The sequence below is a fragment of the Larus michahellis genome, chromosome 3, assembly GCF_964199755.1.
Source record: "Larus michahellis chromosome 3, bLarMic1.1, whole genome shotgun sequence".
Lineage (NCBI taxonomy): Eukaryota > Metazoa > Chordata > Aves > Charadriiformes > Laridae > Larus > Larus michahellis.
Window position 1 is genome coordinate 86,496,829 of NC_133898.1, and position 21,564 is coordinate 86,518,392.

A 21,564-nucleotide genomic window follows, 5' to 3' on the forward strand; every position below is an offset into this window, starting at 1 on the left:
CCCTAGCACAGATCTTGCTGTCTCAGTCCCAGTCTGCAGTATATGGCCATACCTTTCTTCAATAAAGAATTCATAAAGCAGATTGTACAGAGAGTATAGGATGTACTTGTCTGTGATGTCAAGAGCTGGACTCAGTGACCCAGGAATTGTCTTCCCAGTCCCAGTTTTTACCATCTAGCCGAAAAGTAACACAGCAGTTTCCGAATAACATATTTCTCATGTGTAGGTAATCCTTTAAAAATGGTTACTTTTCCCTGATGACACAATTAGATTATATATATATATAAAAATATATGTGAATTTTGATTAAATTGGTATTGATGAATTTTACTTTTTTTGTTTTTCAATCTCCTAACTGAATGGTGATGTATTTTCATGTTGAATCAGTTGACGCAAGATAGAGTAAAGGTAGCTGTATAATTTAACACCTGGCACTTGCCCTCATTTCCAGTTCAGTTCTGGAATACACTTCTGAATTTGATGCCCAGAGTTGCTTTTTTCTATACCCTTGTAGGACTTCAGGACTCCACCTGCTTCAGATGTTGCAGTATGAGTTTGAATGCTTGCATTTGAACTGGGCATCCTCACCCAAAAATTTAAAAGCGCTCAGTGAAAGAAGATACAAGAAGGCAGGGAAGGAAGGAGGAGGAAAAAAGGAGAGGGCAAAGGTAGAAATACAGCTAGGTGTGGGCAGAGAGGCTGTAAAGAAGGGGACCAGGCATTGCCTTGTTCAGCTGCAGCTCTGTCATGGCATCAGGTGGGATCCCCAAACCTGCAAGGGAGAAACTCTGCAAAGTAGATGCACGTTTGCAGCTCAAAAGCAGTGAGAGAACTGGGACACGGTCCTTTCAACAGCAGACTCTGTCTTTAAGGGTCTAGGGAGATCATGGCGTGGAGTTCATAATCCTCTGTATGAAAGGGTATTTGTGGTGGTTTTTTATTAAATAACAAAAGAAAAAAAAATTATACCAAGTGTTAATTTTATCAAGTGGTGGGGTAGCTGGGTTGAAGAAGGGGAGAAGAAAAGAAATGGATGAGTCTTTCTATAGCAACTGTTCAGCGTCTGGTACTAATTCATCCACTGTTAATTTTGTTAGTGTTGCAGCTGTCAGATGTTTTGCGAGGACAGATTGTGAGCATAGCTACGGGGCCCTTCTGTTGGTTTTCCACTATGCTGAATATCAGGACTGCAGACTTCTGACTTATCTGGAGACTTAGTGACTAACGCAACACAGATATATTAAGAGGACATACATTTTATTTCCTTTATTTGTTATGATTGAATAATTTTATTGGTGGAAGAAAGCTTAGATTTGTGTAGCAAGTGAATGTTGCAGCATAGAAGTGATGAGTCGAGAAAGTAGTTACAGAACTTAGGTACTTCAGATTTCCACCAAATAATTATTTATAAGGGTGTTATATTGCTACATTAACATGCAGGAAAAAATACTTGCCTAACAAAGATTTTATTAGTGGTCACAAAATATACGTCGGTCTTCCCTCCCCGAGGAGTATTCATCCTTCCTTCTCAGGTGCGGAAAGTAGGACTGAAGACGGAGGTGGGACTGACAGAACGGAGCTCTTGCACAGTTAGGACTATCGATTCGTTTTGGAGGGAAACCTAAACAAAGCCTAGAGCATTCCATATTTATCACTTCTGAGAGGACATGCTAAGGGAAACTGAGGTAATGTTGTACGAGATTTAAGGGGTGAACAGGATTTTCTCATTGATTAAGAGTCTTTTAGAGCCTTTTCTTTTCAAATAGAATTGCTGTAGAGAAAAATCTCTTTTAAGAAAAGATTTCCAACTTGCCTATTTTTCCCATTTGATTTTTACCATTTAAAGATAACTGCAGCAGAACACGTGGTTGATGTTTCCTTGACCAGTTGTGAAGGATTATTTCGGGTCCCCGTCGTGCCTCCACGTGCTTTGCTGACGGTGCTGCGCCATGTTCAGGAGCTCTCTGACAGGAGATTGAATATTCTTGTCTGTGCAGCAGTAGCTGAGATATTGCACATCTTTCTTTTGGTTAACTTTGTCAGAGTTTCCTTAATTTTACAAAGAAGTTAACAAAGCTGGATGGATGAGGTTTATGAGTGCAAAGTAGATGAATTGCGTATATAAGTGGTGTGCATTGGCAGGAATCGTCTGCACTTGCTCCCGAGTCTTGCATTCGCTTCTTCTACTCAGGAGGAAGACCTCTGCAGCATATTGGACAACACAAGTATTTGCAATGTTTGTGGTATTGGTGAGCTGCGTAAGCAATATTTGTAGATACAATGAAGAAGAAAACCAGTAATTTCATTAGGTACATTGGAGGTGTATCCTCATTAGCAATGTTCACATTAACCAGAATAGAGCGTTAGAAGATAAAGCCAGTTTGGAGCTTAAGAGAGAGGTAACAAAAAGAGGAATCCTTCACGTCAAGAGGGACTTGAATATTGGGAGTTTAGGCAGGTGAGGACATGGAAAGGAGGCATGACAGCAAGACAAGACAGGAAATGATAGAAGATAAATCAGTTGTGCTTATTTAACTGCCCTTGGAAAAGTTCAAGGAGCTGTCTGTGAAACTGAAAGGCAACAGATTTAGAGCCAGGGGAAAAGAAGGGTTTTTTTTAACATTTCGTAGAACTAACCTGTGGAACTTGCTGTCACAGAGCACTGTTGCAAATCTTAGCAGGACTTAAAGGAAGAAAGAAAAATTAGACGTCTAAAAAGAGAAAACTTTTTGTATAGGGATACAAGACCTCATGCATGAAGGCCTTCACTTGGCTACCAGCTGGTAGGAAGAAATTTCCCCAGACAGGTATTTCCATTACTCAGTGAAAAGAGCCTCATTTCTCTCTGATGGTCAAGTGGGAAATGGCTCTGGTGCAGGATGTCAGCAATTATGTTCATTCAGAGCTACTTCTATAACAAGTGCTTTTTGCGCTGGCAGCAGAGATCTGGTGCGCCGCAAGGAAGTGATAGTGCTTCGTTTTCTCTTTTGGGGGAAGGCGAGGCAGAAAAAGATGAAAGAAATCAGCCAGCACGTCCAAAGGAGAGCGAAGTGCTGTCTGTCCCTGCCATCACGACAGGACAGGCATGTCTGGTGGTGTTATTTCCATGTGGGGGCAAGCCTGTGTTTGGTTGGGTTTTTTCCTACTAAGCACCCCGTGGCAGCAGAACTCTTATGTCTTTGGGACAGGTTTGAGGTAAGATTAATCATGGGGATTAATCATGCTGTAGGATTTTGCTCTCTTTTCTGCCGTAGTGCTGCATATAACTTGGGGTCATTAATGAGAATAATTGCTTTAGGAAGAACAAAACTTCATTCTAGCTGTTGTGTGATGACAGTGAATAAGTATTTGAAAGTGTCACTGGGAAAGGTAAGTCATGTGAATTGTGGTAATTTTTATATACTGGCCTTTTGCATAGTTTTTTTGTAACTTTCATTGATAACTGACCAGTCTTTAGAGATGAACATTTTCATACGCAGATAAGAAAATTTTTTTTCTCTCTGGCTAACATTAAGTAAACATATTATTTTGCTTCTCTATATGGTACTGCAGTGTTGAAGGGATTCCTACTGGATCAAATCAAATCAAATAATATGTTTTTTTTTTTTTCTCTTTCCAAACACTTATTATTGTTTCTAAAGTTTTCCAAGGTATTAGGCTATCTTCTGTTCAAAGATAGTAATTATTGGAAGGATTATTTTGGAGAGGATTTTTATTAGAGACAGCAAAAGTATGGCCATTCTGTGCAGTATGATTGAATGGCTGCAATTGTATCCCAGTTTTGCTTTTGAAGTGTAGCTTAATTTGCCTCAAATTAATATAAGATAGGAATTGAAAGTATTAATGCTTAGAGGACTGGTGGTTTTTTTTTTCCTTTTAAAAATTATGTTATTATGTAGTTTTTGTTACTAAAGCATTCTAGGAAGTAGATCATCATGAGAAGTATTTCTTTAACTGACAGTTATAACTGGTCTCCAGATGAGTAACGAGAGGCTAAATAAGCAGTACGCATGTAGATGTCACAGTTGTCCTTCACCACTTATAGCCATTAGCAGGAGTTCAACCTGTTCTGTCATTATCCTGCTGACACTGTACAACAGGTTGTATCGCATTGGCACTGGCTTCCATATGTCAGCACATCTGTGAGCGGTCAACTCAACCAACCATCTTCAAGTCCCCCACTTTTGCCAGGGATCTTGCTTGAAGCATATTTTTCAAGGAGACAAGAGCGCACATCTTTTAGTTGTCAGATTTCTGTGTATCAGCATGGACTAATTCCTTCCCCCCCCCCCCCCCCCCCCCGCCCCAATACTGGTTTGTAAGTGTAGGAAGTTTCCAGTAAATGCACTGTGTGGTGTGAAATTCCCTCCCTTTCTCCCTCCTTTTTTTTTATCGTTTTTAGGTTTTCTTGTGTGGCTTCCCCTCAAAAACAAATGCACTAATCTGTAACGTTTTTCCACAGAACACCAGATATTTAGTATTATGTACAACGTGCTATGTACGTGAATGACAGATTAACTATATGTTAAGCAGTGTTAACAGTGACATCATTTATCAGTCAAAATAATTGACTCAAACCTTACATAGCATCTTTACACGTCATTTTCTGTGCCACTTTACTTACAAAGTGGTAGCTGTTACATTCCCATCATTCGTGTTTCCATTAAAATTCAAGCATGTAGATTTATGTGGGGTTGGAAGGGGTTTTATTACAAGCACAGAGAAGCCTAAATAATCTTGTCCTTGTAGATGCAATGCGTGCTTGTAAAATGAAAGACTAAGAAAAATGAAAAACTGTCACGGCTCAGTTAATTTTAACCCCTTTCATTTAAGCTAATAAACTGGTGTGGAACATACGGGTAAACTATTTTCTCTTGAAATACCATTTAGTAAATTAATTTTCATCTGGAACGATTATTGTGTGTTCATCAGTGGGAGGTTACACTGGAAAGGTATGTGTGGGGCTTTTTTCTGATTGGCATTGAAGATCTAGCTCTGGGAGGTGTGCCTGCAATGACGAGACCCTCCTGTAACAGTGATGGAGTCTTTGCTTGCTGCTTTGTCAAGTAATTATTCATTTTTCCTCCTTTTTACTATAATGTCTCTTGCAGTGGCACAGCTTCTGTGGCCAAAAAACCCCACAAAAATTCCTATTAGTACCAAGATCCAGGTTATGTAAATGCAAGATTTTGTTTTCTCGCTATACACTGGAGCTATTGATGTGCATATGTTGGAGGAGATAGGCTGAATATAACCATGGATTCCTACTGTCTTGGGAAAACAAGAAATTTCTCATAAATAAAACTAATGATAATACTGTGGCTGACTAACTAGGTTTCTCAAACGGAACTGATTTTGGCATCTGGGTTAAAAAAATAAAAACCAGATTCTTTCTGATTCCCGGCCATTCAATGAAAGAAACAATGTGAAAACTGTTTTAGCCAATTGAAAAGTGAAACTGTGCATACATGTAAACATGTGCATGCAGGTATATATGTTTGGGGCTTTTTTTAGTGTATATTGGGTGTTTTATTGGATCCAAAAGAAAGCTTTAGTGCTTTTCAGGATTTATTTAGGTTTTATAATCAAATTAAGTGGAAATAAAACATATGATTTTAATAGCAGCAAAAACTTGCATCTTAATAATAGTAAACCAAAAATATTTCATTTTTAGGAGGAGTATTTCAAGTTTGAATTAATTGATTTTTTTTTTTTTAAATTTGAAAATAATATTTTATGTTGGCCTGCACATGCAAAAAAAAATTTAACTCTAAAAAGAATGCTTAAAAAAATCACCCACTCTGCTGATTCCAGATTTTATAGTAAGCATCATGGTAGAGCAGCATCATTAAATCATTTTTATCTAGGGATATTGTCCATTTTGTGTCAAAAAGTAGATACAAAGTACAAATGTGAAAGTGTCATATTTGTAAATGTGAACATGTTGTTTTGCATAGGCAGGTCCAGATTTATTCCACTTAATTTTAGGCACTGACCTTAGATGCCTTGCCACCTTAGAGCCTTCTCCAGTTACATCCCAAAGTGCCTCCAGCGAGCAGTTCAAAACTGAGCCCCGTGTATCACGGTCCTGCCTGTAGCCCAGGGCTGCCATGCCCTAACTTGGCATCTTGACATCTTGCCCAGCTTTAAGTTTTACTCTTGTAGGCACGTTGCATGTCTGATGCATTTTCTGGTCGCCTTTAATTTCTCCCGTCCTCGGGCACAAATTTCTGAAGCAAACCTGAGCAGCTTTAGTGCATGAGTGGGAAAGAAACCTCACCTTCAGCAACACTATAGAAGAGCTGAAGAGCGCGGCTGGGCAAGTAAGATTATTGTGCCTTCAAAAAATATGGATAACGTATTTACAGCTCGATGTACCTGTTAGCCAAAGCACACAGTCTGAGGCTGAAAATGAAAACTGGCTCAACAGGCGGCTAATAAAATTGAGTAACCAAGTAAGTGGGTGGTTTTTCTGGCTGCTCTGACAGTTTGAGAAAATTCCTATTTGAGCTCTGCTCAGCCAGTTGTCTCCTGTGCCAGATTTTGGAAGGGGTGCACATGGTTACGCCTGCACGTGCTCTTCCCAGTGTGCAGCAAGAGTCACAGCTGCCATTTCGTAGCGTTACTGGAAATGCAAAAAAAAAAACCAAACACAACAACCCAGCCTTTCAAATCCCGTTTTAGATTAATTGGTCCAAGACTGTAAATTTCTACACTGAAAGGGTTATCAAACATTGGAACAGGCTGCCCAGGGAAGTGGTGGAATCGCCATACCTGGAAGTATTTAAAAGACACATAGATATGGTGCTGAGGGACATGGTTTAGTGGTGGTTTTGTCAGAGTTAGGTTGATGGTTGCACTCAGTGATCTTAAAGGTCCCTTCCAACCTAGGCAATTCTATGATTCTATAAAGGTCTAAAGGGTAACTTGCCTGGAAAGACAGGTATGGTTTGGCCAGTAATTTACAGTTAATGTAAATAGAGATATGATAATAGTGACTATTTACACAGTCTCATTTGGGGTTGTGAAAAGCTGGAGGTCCAAATTGTTCACAAGAAGCCTTCTAGCTAGGGTTATTAAGGATAACACCCTAAGGATCTGTCCACGTATTCATAAGTGTATTTAGTAATTTCTATGTAACCTATGCCTGCAAAATAGGATATTTAGAGTATATTTAGATGCCGTGAGTAGCGAAAAAAAGACATTTACAGTTTTTGAATGGCAGTGATTGAAACTGCTGAATGAACAGATGCAACGTTACCCCTGTGCAGTTGGCTAAAATTTCACTGGTGCAAATGGCAGCATAGCCTGAATCAGAGGTTTTTCCTCTTGTGATTTAAGATGCTCTGTGCAGTTGGCTATAACATCACTGGTGCAAATGGCAGCATAGCTTGAAACAGAGGTTTTTCCTCTTCTGTTTTATGGGGCTCATGCGGATGCTGCTGATGGCCTTTTTGCAAGAATTGCCTTTCCTGTGGAGCCTTTGATTTTTGCGTGTCCTTTGCGTGTAGTAATGTGTAAACAGTACAAACTCAGCCAGTGCCAGTGTCCCTTCCGCGTCCTTGGGCTGACTCGCAAGCTGGCTCGTCTCCGCTGGTGCTGTGGCCAGACACCACGGAGGAGGACAGCTCGAAGGGCAGTGTAGTCTGAGAAGACAAGGGCGACACCAGATGTGTGTTTTCCAAGGCATGTAGACCCTTTTCCTTCAAGACTTTCAGTTTCTAGGGATGAAGAGTTTGGAAGTATGCAGATTATTATTATTATTATTTTAAGAAGCTGTTGCAGTCTTTGGTGACTTAGATCTTTAACCTGAGTAGCCAGTGTGTATTATTCTAGAAGGTGGGCTTGTAATCTGGGAATTTCAGATAGTCATCCAAAAGGTAGTGATGTTATCATTTATGCAGAGGTGGTATCTTTTTTGGTTGCAGCTTTAATGCTTTTTAGCTCATTAAGGATCTCAAAACCAAAGCAAAAACCCCTCCTTCATTCAATTTTATTTTAAAAAGGATGGCTGTGGCACATGGTTATACAAGAAGTGCTTATCACTCACCTCGTGAACAAAATCACAGGTCGACTGGAGAGCTGCATCCTCATGGCTTTCTCCTGTAGGTCATTTCACATGCTCAGCTCAAGATGCTGCTCGCTGCCATTTTGGGGACAGCCAGGGAAATCCCCATGGTGGGCTGCTGTGCAGGAACCTATTCTGGAGGACTTGGGGCTGCTTACGGATGTGGCACAGAAATCATTTGGATGGGATGGACCACGCTATACCCCATCCCCTAAACCTGATTATTGTGAGAAAAGAGCATCGTATCGTGATTTTCTTTTTAATGCTGGCTATTTAGATTAGTAAAGGAAGCTAATGGTGATAGGAAATGTAGTGATATTAAATCACAGTAACAGTGTGGACGCTTTATGATCTTCCATGGGTCGTCCAGATTACTTGTTCTGGTGCACTCAGAAATTGCAAAAAAGCTAAAATTTGTGATGCTTTTGTATTCAATATGCAGTGGGAGCAAAATACTGGCTGTACTTGGCTGTTACGATGGGTGAATTGGGAAGATTTCTTTGAATTAGTGCAGAAGACTTGTGAAATTTCCAGCCTCTGTCATCTCAGATGTTTCTTTGCTCTCAAAACCAACTGGGTATACAGCTCCTATAAGCAGCTTTGGGGGAAAAAATCAGACAGTGTGTACTCAATTTATTACCTGCTTTTGAAGACCTGGTAGCTTTTGGAATCTGGATTCAGATGTATTGTCTGAATCAAAGCAACTGTGAAGAGATTGTCTCATTGAATTTGGGCTCTTTCCATTTTAGGTATGAAGCTGCATTTCGTTTGCTTTCGTTTGCGTATGTTTTAATAGGAATTTCAGATGTGAAGTATTGCAGTTTGTTAGACTGTAGAACAGGAGTTTGGATGTGGATGTGATATGAGTTGATAATTCATGATGCTGAAAGGTCCTTCTAAAACTTTACCAGAGTGACTCTTAGAAGAGTGATTAACTCTTCCTACCAAAACCCCCAAACCCTGTCTTTACTCATTAGCAGTGCTCTAGAATGGAAATCTTGTGTTTAGCGCATTTATCCCCAATATCTGTAACGTTAATTGAAGAAATGTAGCATAAATAAAAGGCTAATTGAATACAATGTAAATTACATAGATCAGAATATCATATTACAACTTTCTCTCATGTTTTCTTAATAGCATTTGAAATCCATATGCTTATGTGATGCTACTTATTTTTAGCATGTTTACCATCTTACTTATTGACTGTTCACTCAGTAAGCTGCAGATTACTGGACTGATTGACTGTGGAGCCATTCAGAAGAGATGTTTAAGAAGAAAACATACTTCTGTTTAAGAAGTTAAGAAATTCTCATTTGGATTCTGACCTGCAGTTTTCCTTTGTTTGATGCACAACCTTGTGACTTCCCTTCCATTTCAAGATCATCTTTTCCCAATTCAGACTACAGTGCTGCTTCTGGTTTACTATTTACGGACTGTTTATATGCATTTGAGATTTCTTCTTGGTAGAGAGAAGGGTGAGACAGCAAGGCAGGTTCAGCACTTTGAAAATCTCCTGCATGACATTGGGACTGTTTGGTGATACAGAAGTACTGGTATAGTCTGTCACCAAAATGCTGCTAGCACGGATGAAACTTTACTGGCAAAATTGTATTTTACTCAAGCCATCCTTAATAGGGTCAAAATGCTACCCAAATGAAAGTGCAGCGTTGTTGGTGTAATTGCAAACACACCAGGAGCTTCCTAAAGCCCCATTAGATCCAGCAGGGATTGCACCTGTTTATACCCTTGGCATCCAACAAGATGTCTGATGTAAACTTTCTCTCATTAAGCACCTCCCAGTGTAAATTTAAGTTCCTCGCTGCTTCTTTCGTAGGGCTCCTCGATTTAAGGGGTTCCAGCAGCAAGACAGCCAGGAGCTTCTGCACTATCTGTTGGATGCAATGAGGATTGAAGAAACAAAGGTAACGTCCTCGTGTATGTTTTTAAAGAACTTATTTGACTGTATGGTAAACTAGTCTTTGCTTCAGTGTTCTTCATGTTCCCTGTGTTTTAAAGATGTACTTAATGGAGTAGCAGTGGCTCGTTTGTTATCTTGGGAAAAACAATGACATTTTTGAAAGAGGATTTCATTATGTTCATGTTTATATAATAAAACTGCTGATTGGAATAACAGTTTGAGTTTCAGAAAGAGCATGGTAAGTAGATCATGATAAATTTAGGAATCTGAATTGTTTGCCTTTATTAAAAAAACAAAAGGACAAAAACCAGACTTCTGGGTCGTCAAGAAAGTAGAAGTAGAACCTCTAATGTAGCTGACAGTGGGCATTTTAGGGTAAAGCTTTGGGACAGAAATTAGCAGCTCCTAGCTGTGGGCCTGCCCATACTTTTGTATGAAATCTATTTAAATGAAAAAATTAGGACAAAACCAAAATACTGAAAAGTTTCTTATATCTCTTGAAAGTGTGAAGAACTACTTGTTTTATAAATAAGGTGCTGCTTTTCATTATTTAAAATCTACATCCAAGTATGCCAAGTACATAAACTGTTATATTAAAAATGTCCCTGTGTGGTTTTTCTCGTGGTTTTTCTCATGGTTTTTTTTTTGCTTCGTTATCTCTGGCTCCTGCATTGTTGAATACAAGGAAGTGTGCATTTGCTTGCTCAAACTATTTCGACCATATCAGATTTCATCTGCTGGATTTAATAATCTTGGACCCTTCTTTTCAGATAATATTTTGGTAAATGGTGTTTTATAAGTCTCATCAAAAGGAGGGCCTTAAATCTCATACTGACCAGCATATTTCCTCTTCCCTCTTACTTAGTAACGGGACGAATGTCATGATCCTGAGCTGAATTATCTTGGAGATGAAACATAAAGCTGTGTCTGAGCCCAGTTCCTGGCACTAGACTAGCGCTGAACAAATCCCCATCCTACCAGAATATCAATATATATTGGTCTTGGGAGCAGTACACTTGGTCATAAGCAGAACTGAACTACAGGGAGAAAGAGCTAAACCTTGACTTTGTCATGCTTACAAAATTAGGTGTCGAACAGGGCACGCAACAGAAGCAGCCAACCTTAGTTAAAAAACATCTGTCATGTTTTTGCAGTGGAGGGAAACTTTATTTTGTTGTTTATTGATTTTAATGTAATAAAAAGTGGAAACTGTATTTGCTCCACAAGTGAGGATTCACCAAAAGCGGGATTATTACGACGACTAAGCAGCTTCTCCAGTGGGTGATTCCACTTTGCCCTTAAGTCAATCCCCAGTTTCACCAGTGAATGTGCTATCACTATGATAGCCTGCGTTTGTATTTGCCTTTTAAATAGTTTATTATTAGAGAGTGGTGACAGCTAGAGTAGCTACCACAAGAGAATAATGGAAGATGGTGAGAATTTTAAGTGACCTTTTGGGCACTATTCCTACTGCCCCCATCAGTGGGCAGGGAGAGGTTGCTCCCCCCCTGCAATTACACCCCTCTGCTGCCTTAATGGTGCATTATCACAGAATCATAGAATGGTTAGAGTTGGAAGGGACCTTAAAGATCATCTGGTTCCAACCCCCTGCCATGGGCAGGGACACCTCCCACCAGAGCAGACTGCTGAAAGCCCCATCCAGCCTGGCCTTGAACACCTCCAGGGATGGGGCATCCACAACCTGCCTGGGCAACCTGTGCCAGTGTCTCACCACCCTCACAGTAAAGAATTTCTTCCTAATATCTAATCTAAATCTACCCTCTTTCAGTTAAAACTATTACCCCGTGTCCTATCACTACACTCCCTGATAAAGAGTCCCTCCCCATCTCTCCTGTAGGCCCCCTTTAGGTACTGGAAGGCTGCTTTAAGGTCCAGAGATTCCTCCCGGAGTCTTCTCCTGGAGACTTCTCTTCTCCAGGCTGAACAACCCTAGCTCTGTGCAAACACGTCTTTATCACCTCGGGCTGCTCCACCACAGACAGTACTAGTAAAAGCTCTCAGTCTTTTTTTTCTTTAAACTTTATTTGATTATCCCGTGTTTCAGGTCTGTAGATGGCGTGACAAAGGGCGAACGTCAGGCCTGTGGTGACCCCGGCAGGAGCCTGGCAGCTGCCCGGTGTCCTCCCCACCACAACGGCTCCTGCTGGGGACAGCCTGCCTGCAGCAACCTGCCTGCCACCGCAGCCCTGTGGTGGGGGTTACAGCCGCTAACCTTCCTCTTTCACGCTGCTTTTAAACTTTACTCTCGGAAGAGGGAACAGCCATTGAAAGGGCAGCCGGCTGCTTTGCCAGCCCCCTGCGAGAGAGCCGAACGTGGGGCTGTGCCTGCTTCCCTGTCCCTACCGCGATTAGGTTTTTTCAACCCCTAAGGGTTTTGATGACAAATACGTATGATACATAATATGGCACTAGTTATAGGAACTGACAAAAAAATCACATTCCACTTTTGCCTCCTCTCCATGGTTTTGTATCTCATACAAGGGCTTTCCAACACCAACGTTGAACTTTTCCCTATCCCTGTTAAAAAAAGTTAGAAAGTGTGTATGTACACAAGTGGGTTTTTTTAAGATAAAAGCTTGTCAATACTACAATGAAGATGACATAGCGTCTGCTGTTTCCAGCAATGTGGGCCGGAGATGGTTTCACACCGGGGCCTGAAGTGGCTGAACCCTGCTGCTAATTGATTAATGTCTGCTGCCATTGTCCCCAGCGCCCTGCCCATTCAAAGACTATGTCTTTCTTTGACCTAAATAAATGGTTCAACGCGCTAATCCCAACAAAAGGGTTGCTTATGGCCCTAAACCCATTTATGGTGCTCGACTTCATGAATTACCTATTGATTAGTCCTTTTAGTATATTGTGGGCTTTAAGATGAACAAAGCTGAGCTCGGGGCAGCGGGAGTTAATTCACAAGCCAGGTCACATACTCATAAGGTGGGAGTATGACTTGGTCGGATGGGTGCCTGAACTGGAAACCAAACCTCCGACATAGCATAATATATGGCTTGCAAGTGTTATTTGCTGCCTGCAAACAAGAGTTATTTATGATTCTTTTCCTGTTAGGACACAGGGTTTGAGTTACTCGCAGAAGGTTTGATATCTCTGTCTGTCTCTAGGATGGTACTTCGCTCTAAGTGTGACTTCAGTGACACGTGTCACTGTAAATGTCATTTGCGCACTGACGTGAGGGAGTTGTACACGTTACTAGAGTTTGTGGATTAGAAAGCTGGTACGTTTTCCAGGAAAAAGGGAAGCAGGGGGCATGCAGGCTGTGGCCTTCCTTGGCCGCGGACCTGACGCTGCCTCTGGCTTCCCAGCCTGGGGAGGCCTGGGCTGAGCCGCCTTTGTGCCAGCCGGTGCGGTTCTGCTGCCGGAGTTCACCTCTCGGGAACACGGCACCTCCGTATCCCCTGGGTCAGCTGAGAAATAGCGGGGGGAGCACCCCCTGTTTGGAGGTGCAGCTACAGCTCACCTGTATGACATTTCTTCTTCCAAAAATGCCGGGTTTTAGGATTTTTTTTTTTTAAGCAAGTGTTGATGACGTTTATGTGGATTCATAAAAAGTTTTGTATCTCTCCTAAGGTTTTCTAACATAACTTTGAAATGCGCAGTGTTAGAAAGTAAACAGAAGTAATAAAAATACTGCCCAAACGCAGGCATTGAAGTCTGGCTATTGAAAGATACTTGGCTCCCTTCAAGTATTTTGTATCTTAGCAATTAGTAATAGTCCATTTTTCCTCAGCACTTCCCTCCCCAACAGTGGAAAAAATGGGAAGTATTTGTTCACTGCAAATCTTATAGTTTCTTGATAACCTCTCAAGTGCTCTACAACGGCTCCCTCTTTGAGGGGAGGAAATTTTTCAGTAGTCACCTCCTAAAGTTAACTTCATGTAGCTTTGGCACTCTTAGTAACAACAGTCGTTTTAAAATATTAAATGATGCTTAATTTAATGAAGTAAGAGTAGATAAAATCTAATCATATATTAATAGTTTTCAGAATGTTTACATTTAAAATACTTGCTAAGCATTTTGTTTGTCTGTTTTTTAACTATAGCGTATACAAACTGGTATCTTAAAAGCATTTAATAATCCAACTACTAAGACGGCAGATGAAGAAACTAGAAGAAAAGTCAAAGGTATGCAACTCTTTATTGAATACTTTTAAAAATGCACAAGTTTTTAAATACCATTTTCTTCAAAACTGGTTATTGCAAACAGCAATAACAAAGTACTGTAGTTACAAGACTTTTATTATGTATTATTCTAGTGCCACCTAGTGCATATCTAAAGGATAAAGAGTTTAGTATGTGCTGACTTGCATCTTTGTATCCAGGATGAAGTCTTCCCCTGTATTAATAATGCCTCTTGTAATGATAGGTAGAATTTAATTTTGTTCTCTAAAATATTTGCTGCATCATCAGGTTTGTTGTATAGCCACAATCATTGTATCACTCAAGAGAGGCCACTTTCCATAAATAAAACTGATTTCTGTTAGCTGACTGATACTGCGAGCACTCTAAATATGATTGATTGCAAAGCCAAGATAGGACGCTGTTTCCAAAACAGCTGTTTTTTAATTAATTTGTATGTGTGTGTTTATGCAAAAGTTCTAATTTGGGGGATTTTGTTTTAATTAAAGTCTTAATAATGATTAAGCTGTTTGGAAAGTCGCCCTTTCCAAATCTGCAGCAGTTAAGGCATAGAGATGTATTAGAACAGGCTTTGGTCTCATGTTTTAGAGTTTTATGGTTTCAAAAATCATTTAGAAAGGGTGACAACCTGTCTGCTACCCTAGTGTCTATATCAAGACAATACAATATTAAGTATTCAAAAGAAAACTGTGATTTTATTTAAAAGGCTTCTTCTTGAGAGATACAGTACTGTTATTCTGTTACAGTAGGTGGGGAAGGGAAGGATAACAGGGAATCATATCACTAAAATATTTTGAAATGTTGAGATAATACAGTATACGATATATTAGTTATTGTATTGTGTTCAAAACATTTTGAATATGTTTAAAATTGTGCTTTCACAATAAATCCTCGAAAGAATTTTGTTGTACTTATAGTGTGGCATTGGATCTGTTATTTTTCACATTTAAAAAAGGCAATGTTTTTTCAGCATATGGAAGAGAGGGTGTGAAGATGAACTTCATAGATAGGATCTTTGTTGGTGAATTGACTAGCACTGTCATGTGTGAGGAATGTGAAAATGTAGGTATTCTGGAATTTGGTTTGATGTGGAATAGATCACATACTGGTTTGATTACGTTGTCTTGAAAGTATAAAATTGTATTGCCAATTTTATACTTGTTTGTTTGTTTGTAAAAGCAAGACTTTATTGAAAGTTTCTCATTTAAAATGATTTATTCCTTCTTTAAAGCATTATCCTCCGCAAACCTAAGAAGAGGGATCCTTTAAATTCAAAAAAGGATTCAAGTACTGGGCTTGATTTTACATCTAACTTAAGGCTGGAGGTTCCAAATTCTATAATCATCCGTTTAACCCCCTGATTTTATTTGATATTTTTAAAACACCTGCCTATCTTAAGATGCAAATCCTCCTGCCTACTCTTCTGGGATATACCTGAAAATTGGGAATTGCTTACTTTGAATTAGCATGAGTGGGGAAATGCTAAAATTACTTTTTTTTACTTGAAGTGTTTTTGATAATTAACGTAATAACTCTAATGAACAGCATATTCCTTTCATAATTAATATTACTGACATTTCATCATAAATGCTTTCCATGATCCTTATAATTTTCTTTAACTTTGGAAGAGAAAAATCTTATTTGCATGACTTTTCTAATTGAATGTTACATTTGTGTTTGGTTTACAACATTATATTTCATATTATAGAGATTAAGTTAATCAATCAGCCTGAATAATTAAGCACAGTCCCGCAGTGCCAGGTAAACTTCCCTCTGTGTGATGTGCAGGTTACACTTCAATGTGCTACTAGTATCAATGAAGAACTTTTACAATATACAAAATAGAGTTTGTATGTATTTGGCATGTCTCATTCATTTTTGCTGGATTCTTATATTCCGCCTGCAGAGGACTCAGGAATTTGCTCGCTGTAGCCCTTTGAGGAAGAGTTAAGCATTCGCTTTCCTTTGCCTGCGTTGGCAAAGATGTTTTTGACTAATGTTTGTTCATGCAAACTCACTCTTTAGGGGAACCCCTCTTGGAACACCGCTCATCAGGCAGTCATTCTTGTTACAGTAGTTTTGATGTCATTTATTGCTTTACTGGAACCCAAATCATGCCGAGTCCCTGCACAACAGGTAAAAATAAGGCCTACAGTCCATATCAAATATCGCAGGTGTAAGACAGGGTCACGGATGCAAGAGAAGGGCAATGATGACAGTAATTGAGGGCATGACTGTGTTCAGTAACTTACATGTACAACATGATTTTTAAATTTTTTTTTAAGGCCTTGTTTTTCAGTCTTTCCAGAGGCAAGATAAGTCAGTTTTGGAAGGAATTTGATAACGGCAAGGGAGAGAGCTTAAGGAACAGGCTTGGATGAGATGCTCTAGTCATAAAGGCACATGGGAAGTGCTGAGAGCAAAAGTCTTTAGGTACGATTTGCCAGATATTTCTAGTCTCAACTTAGATTTTTATATGGCTTATAGATGGCAAAATAAAACTTCAGCACAGAAAAGAAGGCTGTTTTTTTTTCAGTCCCCTTTTCCCCAGTAATTGGATTTATTTTAACAATTACTAGCGTATGTTATGGCGTGAAAATTTCTAATAAAGCTTTTGGCTGTAACCGGGAAGCCTGACTTAATCTTTTCGGAGAGTGTCAGGTTAGAACCTGTCATCTAACTGTCATTAACCAGTCCTTGCTGCTTAACAGTGTACGAGGTCCAACGCTTGCACAGAAGCATCCAGGGTCAGGAAACTCTACAAATTAGCTTTCTGCAGAACCGTGCCATCTAGAAGGCCCACATACTTGAAAAGCTCAGAGAAACAGCACCGTACTTGCTTCTAGGTCCAGTTCATGCCCAGATGAATGGCTTTGCCCTTTGTGTCTGTGTGCCGAAATTTTCTGCAGTGTTAGAAAGAAAATCAGCGCTAACATAAAAAAAAAAAGAAGTTTCTGGAAGTTCTTCATTGTAGTTTGATACATCTTGTAACTAATAAGCTTTTTATATAGTTTCTGATAACTATTTAAAAAAGGGAGCTATGTGCTAAACTCATATATTCCTCTTTGCATTTAATATGCATTTTCTCTTTTTCTTCAAGATTTCAACAGTAAAAGAACCTTTCATTGATCTTTCACTTCCTATAATAGAGGAGAGGGTAAGAAACGGAATATGTACTAAATAACTATTGCTTCCAGTGGATTATTTTTACATACCTTTATGAAAATGTTTATGGATATACACACAGTTTTGATTTCAAGCCTAAAAATGGATGCTTGTCCATAAATACGTGTACTGTCATACATCTGTTCATTATATAATTTTATTTATATATATAGACACACAATGTCATTAAGTCATTTTTAAATTAGTCCAAACTTGGAACAAAGGACCATTGTAATTTACTGTATATGTAGGTCTGAGATTACCTTAATTTAGTAGTATTTTTAGTATATACTTATATGAATAGAATGATTATATTTTTTTTTTTAAGGTCCAGAAAGTTAGATTCTAGCATATTGGTTTGCATCTAGAGAACCTGAATCATTGGGCTGAAGCGTACCTATGGGATGAGACAGTGTAAAAATGGCTAGACTTCGAATATCTTTATTCTGGTGTTTTTGGCATTTCACAGAATGCCTCCAATAGCTGTGGAGGAACTGTGTTGCTTTGGAGACATATACTCTGCTTTTGCAGGACTTGGGGTTTTCATTGGAGAGTAGGGGGGGTGAGTTGGGGGTGGTTCTTCCCCCATCCTGCATATATTCATGTCTATTTAAGGGAGAGTATTTAACGTAATATTTAACCCCATATAAAATGTACTTGTCTCCCAACACCAGTTTTGCTCATCATAAATTCTTCTTCTCCATTGCTGCATTGAGTGCTGATGTCTGTGGGAGCTAAAGCTTTAGGAACATTTTGAGTATTTGGGCCCCTGTGCTTCCCGGCTCACACGTGTAACACGGGAACTTCACGGGCTCTTTTTGAGAGCAAGAGATCTGCTGGCTTTCAGCAATCGCAGCACTTACTTGAGGACATGCATTATTTTATGGTTGTCTCTTTCCTTTACAGTCTAGATACACCACTGCCATTAATGTGATGGGGGCTGTGCAGCAGCTCCTTCATCACCTCTCAAGGTGGTAGGCTGCACGAGGGTCTGACATATGGGGAGCGATGTCCCCTTTGATAAATTCACATCTCGTACAGCTCCGCATGTGTTTATACAATACTAGAATAGATTATTTGGTATGTATTCTCTACAGGAACTCTGTATCATTCCTGTTTCTTGTGGCTCTCAGTTGATCCTTCAACGATGTTGACAGTGTGTTTATGATAAATAAAATTAGAAAGTAGTCCTATCTTGTAATTCAGGGGCCAGTTAATTGGATATAGGTAGGTTACTATTTTCTAAAGCGAAGGAAAACCCCCACATACTTTCATCTTTTATGTAGGTTGCAAAGGAATACAAAATTGGCGTATTTCCTTTCCTAATTTCCTAGGTCGCAAAACCTGTGCCTTTGGGAAGAACAGGTAAAGGTAAAAGCGTACAAGAGGCAGATCTTGGTCAGTATAACTGTTCTTCTATCACTGCACTGAATAATCAACCCAAAATTGTCAAGAAACACACTTTAACAAAAGATAAGGTAAGAACTCAAATACTCGCACTAACCAGTCATCTTGAGTTTATTCTGAAATTTCTAGGGTTACAGGGGTAGGAATTTTGACATCTATCAATGAAGGTATTTTGGTATACATAAAGCTGACATAGACTTGTTTTAAAATATTTAGGTCATTATTAGAAGTGTGAGAAAGGACAGTCATTGGGAACCACTTAGTTTTCAGTTACGGGGGTTTTTTTTAAAGGAAAAAAAAAAATCTGCAAGTTAATTTTGATTCACGTTGCTTTTGGTTTTGTTGACTGCTTTTCTTCTGGTGCCCTCATAGTTTGTTCCTGGTTGCAATCACAAGAACTGTTAAGTAATGCTGGCTCAGAGAGCAGGCAGGTCTGCGTTAGTGCTGTCCCAGGGATTAGCTGGTAGCGGGTGCAACAAAAATAGTACAGCCAGCAGAGACTCTGGGGGACCGAGATGATGGTTTCCGTGATCCGCTTGGCCTTCAGCAGCCCGAGGGCTGGGGAGCTGGGTTCAGCCCCTCTCCAGTGCAGCCTCCTCGGCTGCATGGTTCTTCCTGATGGTAGTAAAAGGGTTCTGCAAACACGCCAGCCTAACAAAAGGGATTATTGGTACGTATTAGTGCTTAGAGATTAAACGAAGTATGTAGTAATAACTGTGCACATATATTACTGTTAATGAAATGTGAGAAAGGCTCTCATTGTCATTATTGTCATATAATGTCATTATATGTCATATACGGTCATAATTCTTTTTTTTAATAAGCCTTATCATCGATATAGGGTTATGTGGCCAATTACAATCTTAATAATAGAGTTAATACTGATACATAAAACACAATTACTAAAACGTTTTCAAAATTAAGAAAATAAAATATAGTATGGATTCAATAAACTAGATTATACAGACTAAAGGAAGCAACAGCTCTGCCTTCAATAAAAATGGATAGAGTGACCTATGAAGTATGTCTGTCTAATTGGTGAGGTTTTGTGATCCTCTTCGCCCCCTCCATCTTTTCAGACACGTATTTATCATTATTTTAGTCTCTTTTTTTTTTTAATTATTTCAGTGTAATACAACTGTTCTGCAGTAAAACTTCTAATCCAAAACAAGCAATTGTTGAATTCAGTCAGCGTTTGTTGATGTTCTGTGACTTCAGTTCATTTTCTAAGCTTGCTTGTGAAAATGGGGGCTGTCCCGTGGGTGGTTTTGTAGGCAACAGAGTACCTGAACGCTCCTTGTTTGGCTTTTCTCCTGAAATGGGGAGCTTCACAATTTTAATAATTTTTTGACTGCTGTTTACATAGTACCTGTCAACACCAGCAGTAATTTCAGACAAGCTCCTCTCCCTCTCCTCTACGTATAAAGCAAGCTTAACTGAGACAAGAAATTGTCCTAATGGAGAATAGTTTTGGGGGGTTCTAATTATTTTTATTGGGTTTTTTTTTTTCCTTTTTTGATAAACTGTTCACTTGCTTACAAGTTTAAGGACTTGAATTACAAAGTCACGCATTTAGTGTAGGTTTAAACCCTGCTTAAGAAAATATTCAGGAATATTTTTTGTCTTTCACGTAGACTTCATTTGGACTTAAGTTCTTGCTTAAAGTTTAAAACTGAGTATGTGCTTGAGGAGTCTTCATGAATTGAGTCTATGGTATATATTTAAGGGATAGACTGAAAAAAGTTCAGTGCCTGCAAGTCAGGCAGTTCCCTGTAGTGCCTAGCATTTTGGTACCCGTGACCTGGAGTGGGATCCAAATCAAAACCAGTCCAGAAACCCCCTCTACCAAATAAGAAGCTACCTAAAGAGAGTCAGGAGGAACTGCTAAACACAAAGCCATGTCTAAAGTTACGCGCTCGCTGCAGTGTAGGCACAGGATCAGGTGTGCAGATGGCTATTTCCCTCCACGTAGGTTCCCTGTTACGGAAGCAGCCCGTGAAAGTTAGTTTCTGTAGCTAGCTCCGTGAGAGCACTGATGTGAGCTTAACTCCTCCTGTATGTCACTTTGTTTGTTTAAACATACTTCATTAATGCCAAGAAGCGGAAGATGTGAGTGCGCAGAGCTCCTGGTGCTCAGAGGGCATTATGAGCCTTATTTTAGGAACGTGCCTAGACTATAGGTTATGAGATCGTGGCAATTTTAGATTTTTGTACCTGGTATCTGAGTGAGCCCTACTGAAGGGGTCTGTGCCCTGTTGGGGACCATAAAACCTCTCCTGAATCAGGTCCAAACACACTAAATGCACCCGAAGAAAAAATAAAACAGAATAACCATATAAAATACTGATAGGAGCAGAGAATGAGACAGAGGTAGAAACAGGACGTGATAGAAACAAAGGAAAGGATGGAAAGAAGAAGGTGCAGACACTGATTGTTGTAGGAGATAAGGACCAAAACTCGAACTGTTGAGGTGAATGAGAGGATTCCCGCTGGCACCACTGGAATTTTGATCCAACTCAGATAAAGGAAAAAGCAAAAGGGGAAGGAAAGTTGCTCATTTCTTCTGGGAAAAAGGCAAACAAAAGAAAGAAGTAAAAGAATCATGAACACTTACAAATCACCTAAAATTACGGCAGCTTTGGTTTTTTTTAGTCTATAGTAGTAGTTTTCTGTGGCAGCAAGGTTTTTTTTTCTTCTTACAATCTTGATAAAATACAAAAAAATCAACTTCAGATAACATACAAATTAGCAAACATACCACTAAGGATGTTTTATTTAATTCTAAGACAAGTGCCTACAAGGTGAGTTGAATGTTCTCCTGGAGGAGCTAAGGC

General features: G+C 39.5%; 1 protein-coding gene across 7 annotated transcripts in view; it reads left to right on the top strand.

Annotated features, from left to right (window-relative positions):
* USP45 (ubiquitin specific peptidase 45) overlaps positions 1–21,564 on the top strand; it is a 56,678-nt gene that overhangs the window by 28,869 nt on the left and 6,245 nt on the right. For 3 of the 7 annotated variants that reach the window (XM_074581049.1, XM_074581050.1, XM_074581051.1), the window contains exons 9-13: positions 9,903–9,990; positions 14,062–14,143; positions 15,129–15,220; positions 17,259–17,315; positions 18,658–18,801. In XM_074581049.1, the coding sequence (XP_074437150.1) occupies positions 9,903–9,990; positions 14,062–14,143; positions 15,129–15,220; positions 17,259–17,315; positions 18,658–18,801 (463 nt within the window). Of the gene's footprint in view, positions 1–9,902; positions 9,991–14,061; positions 14,144–15,128; positions 15,221–16,183; positions 16,295–17,258; positions 17,316–18,657; positions 18,802–21,564 lie in introns of all 7 variants that reach the window. The other 4 variants (XR_012586274.1, XM_074581052.1, XM_074581053.1 and 1 more) reach the window with 2 other exon arrangements.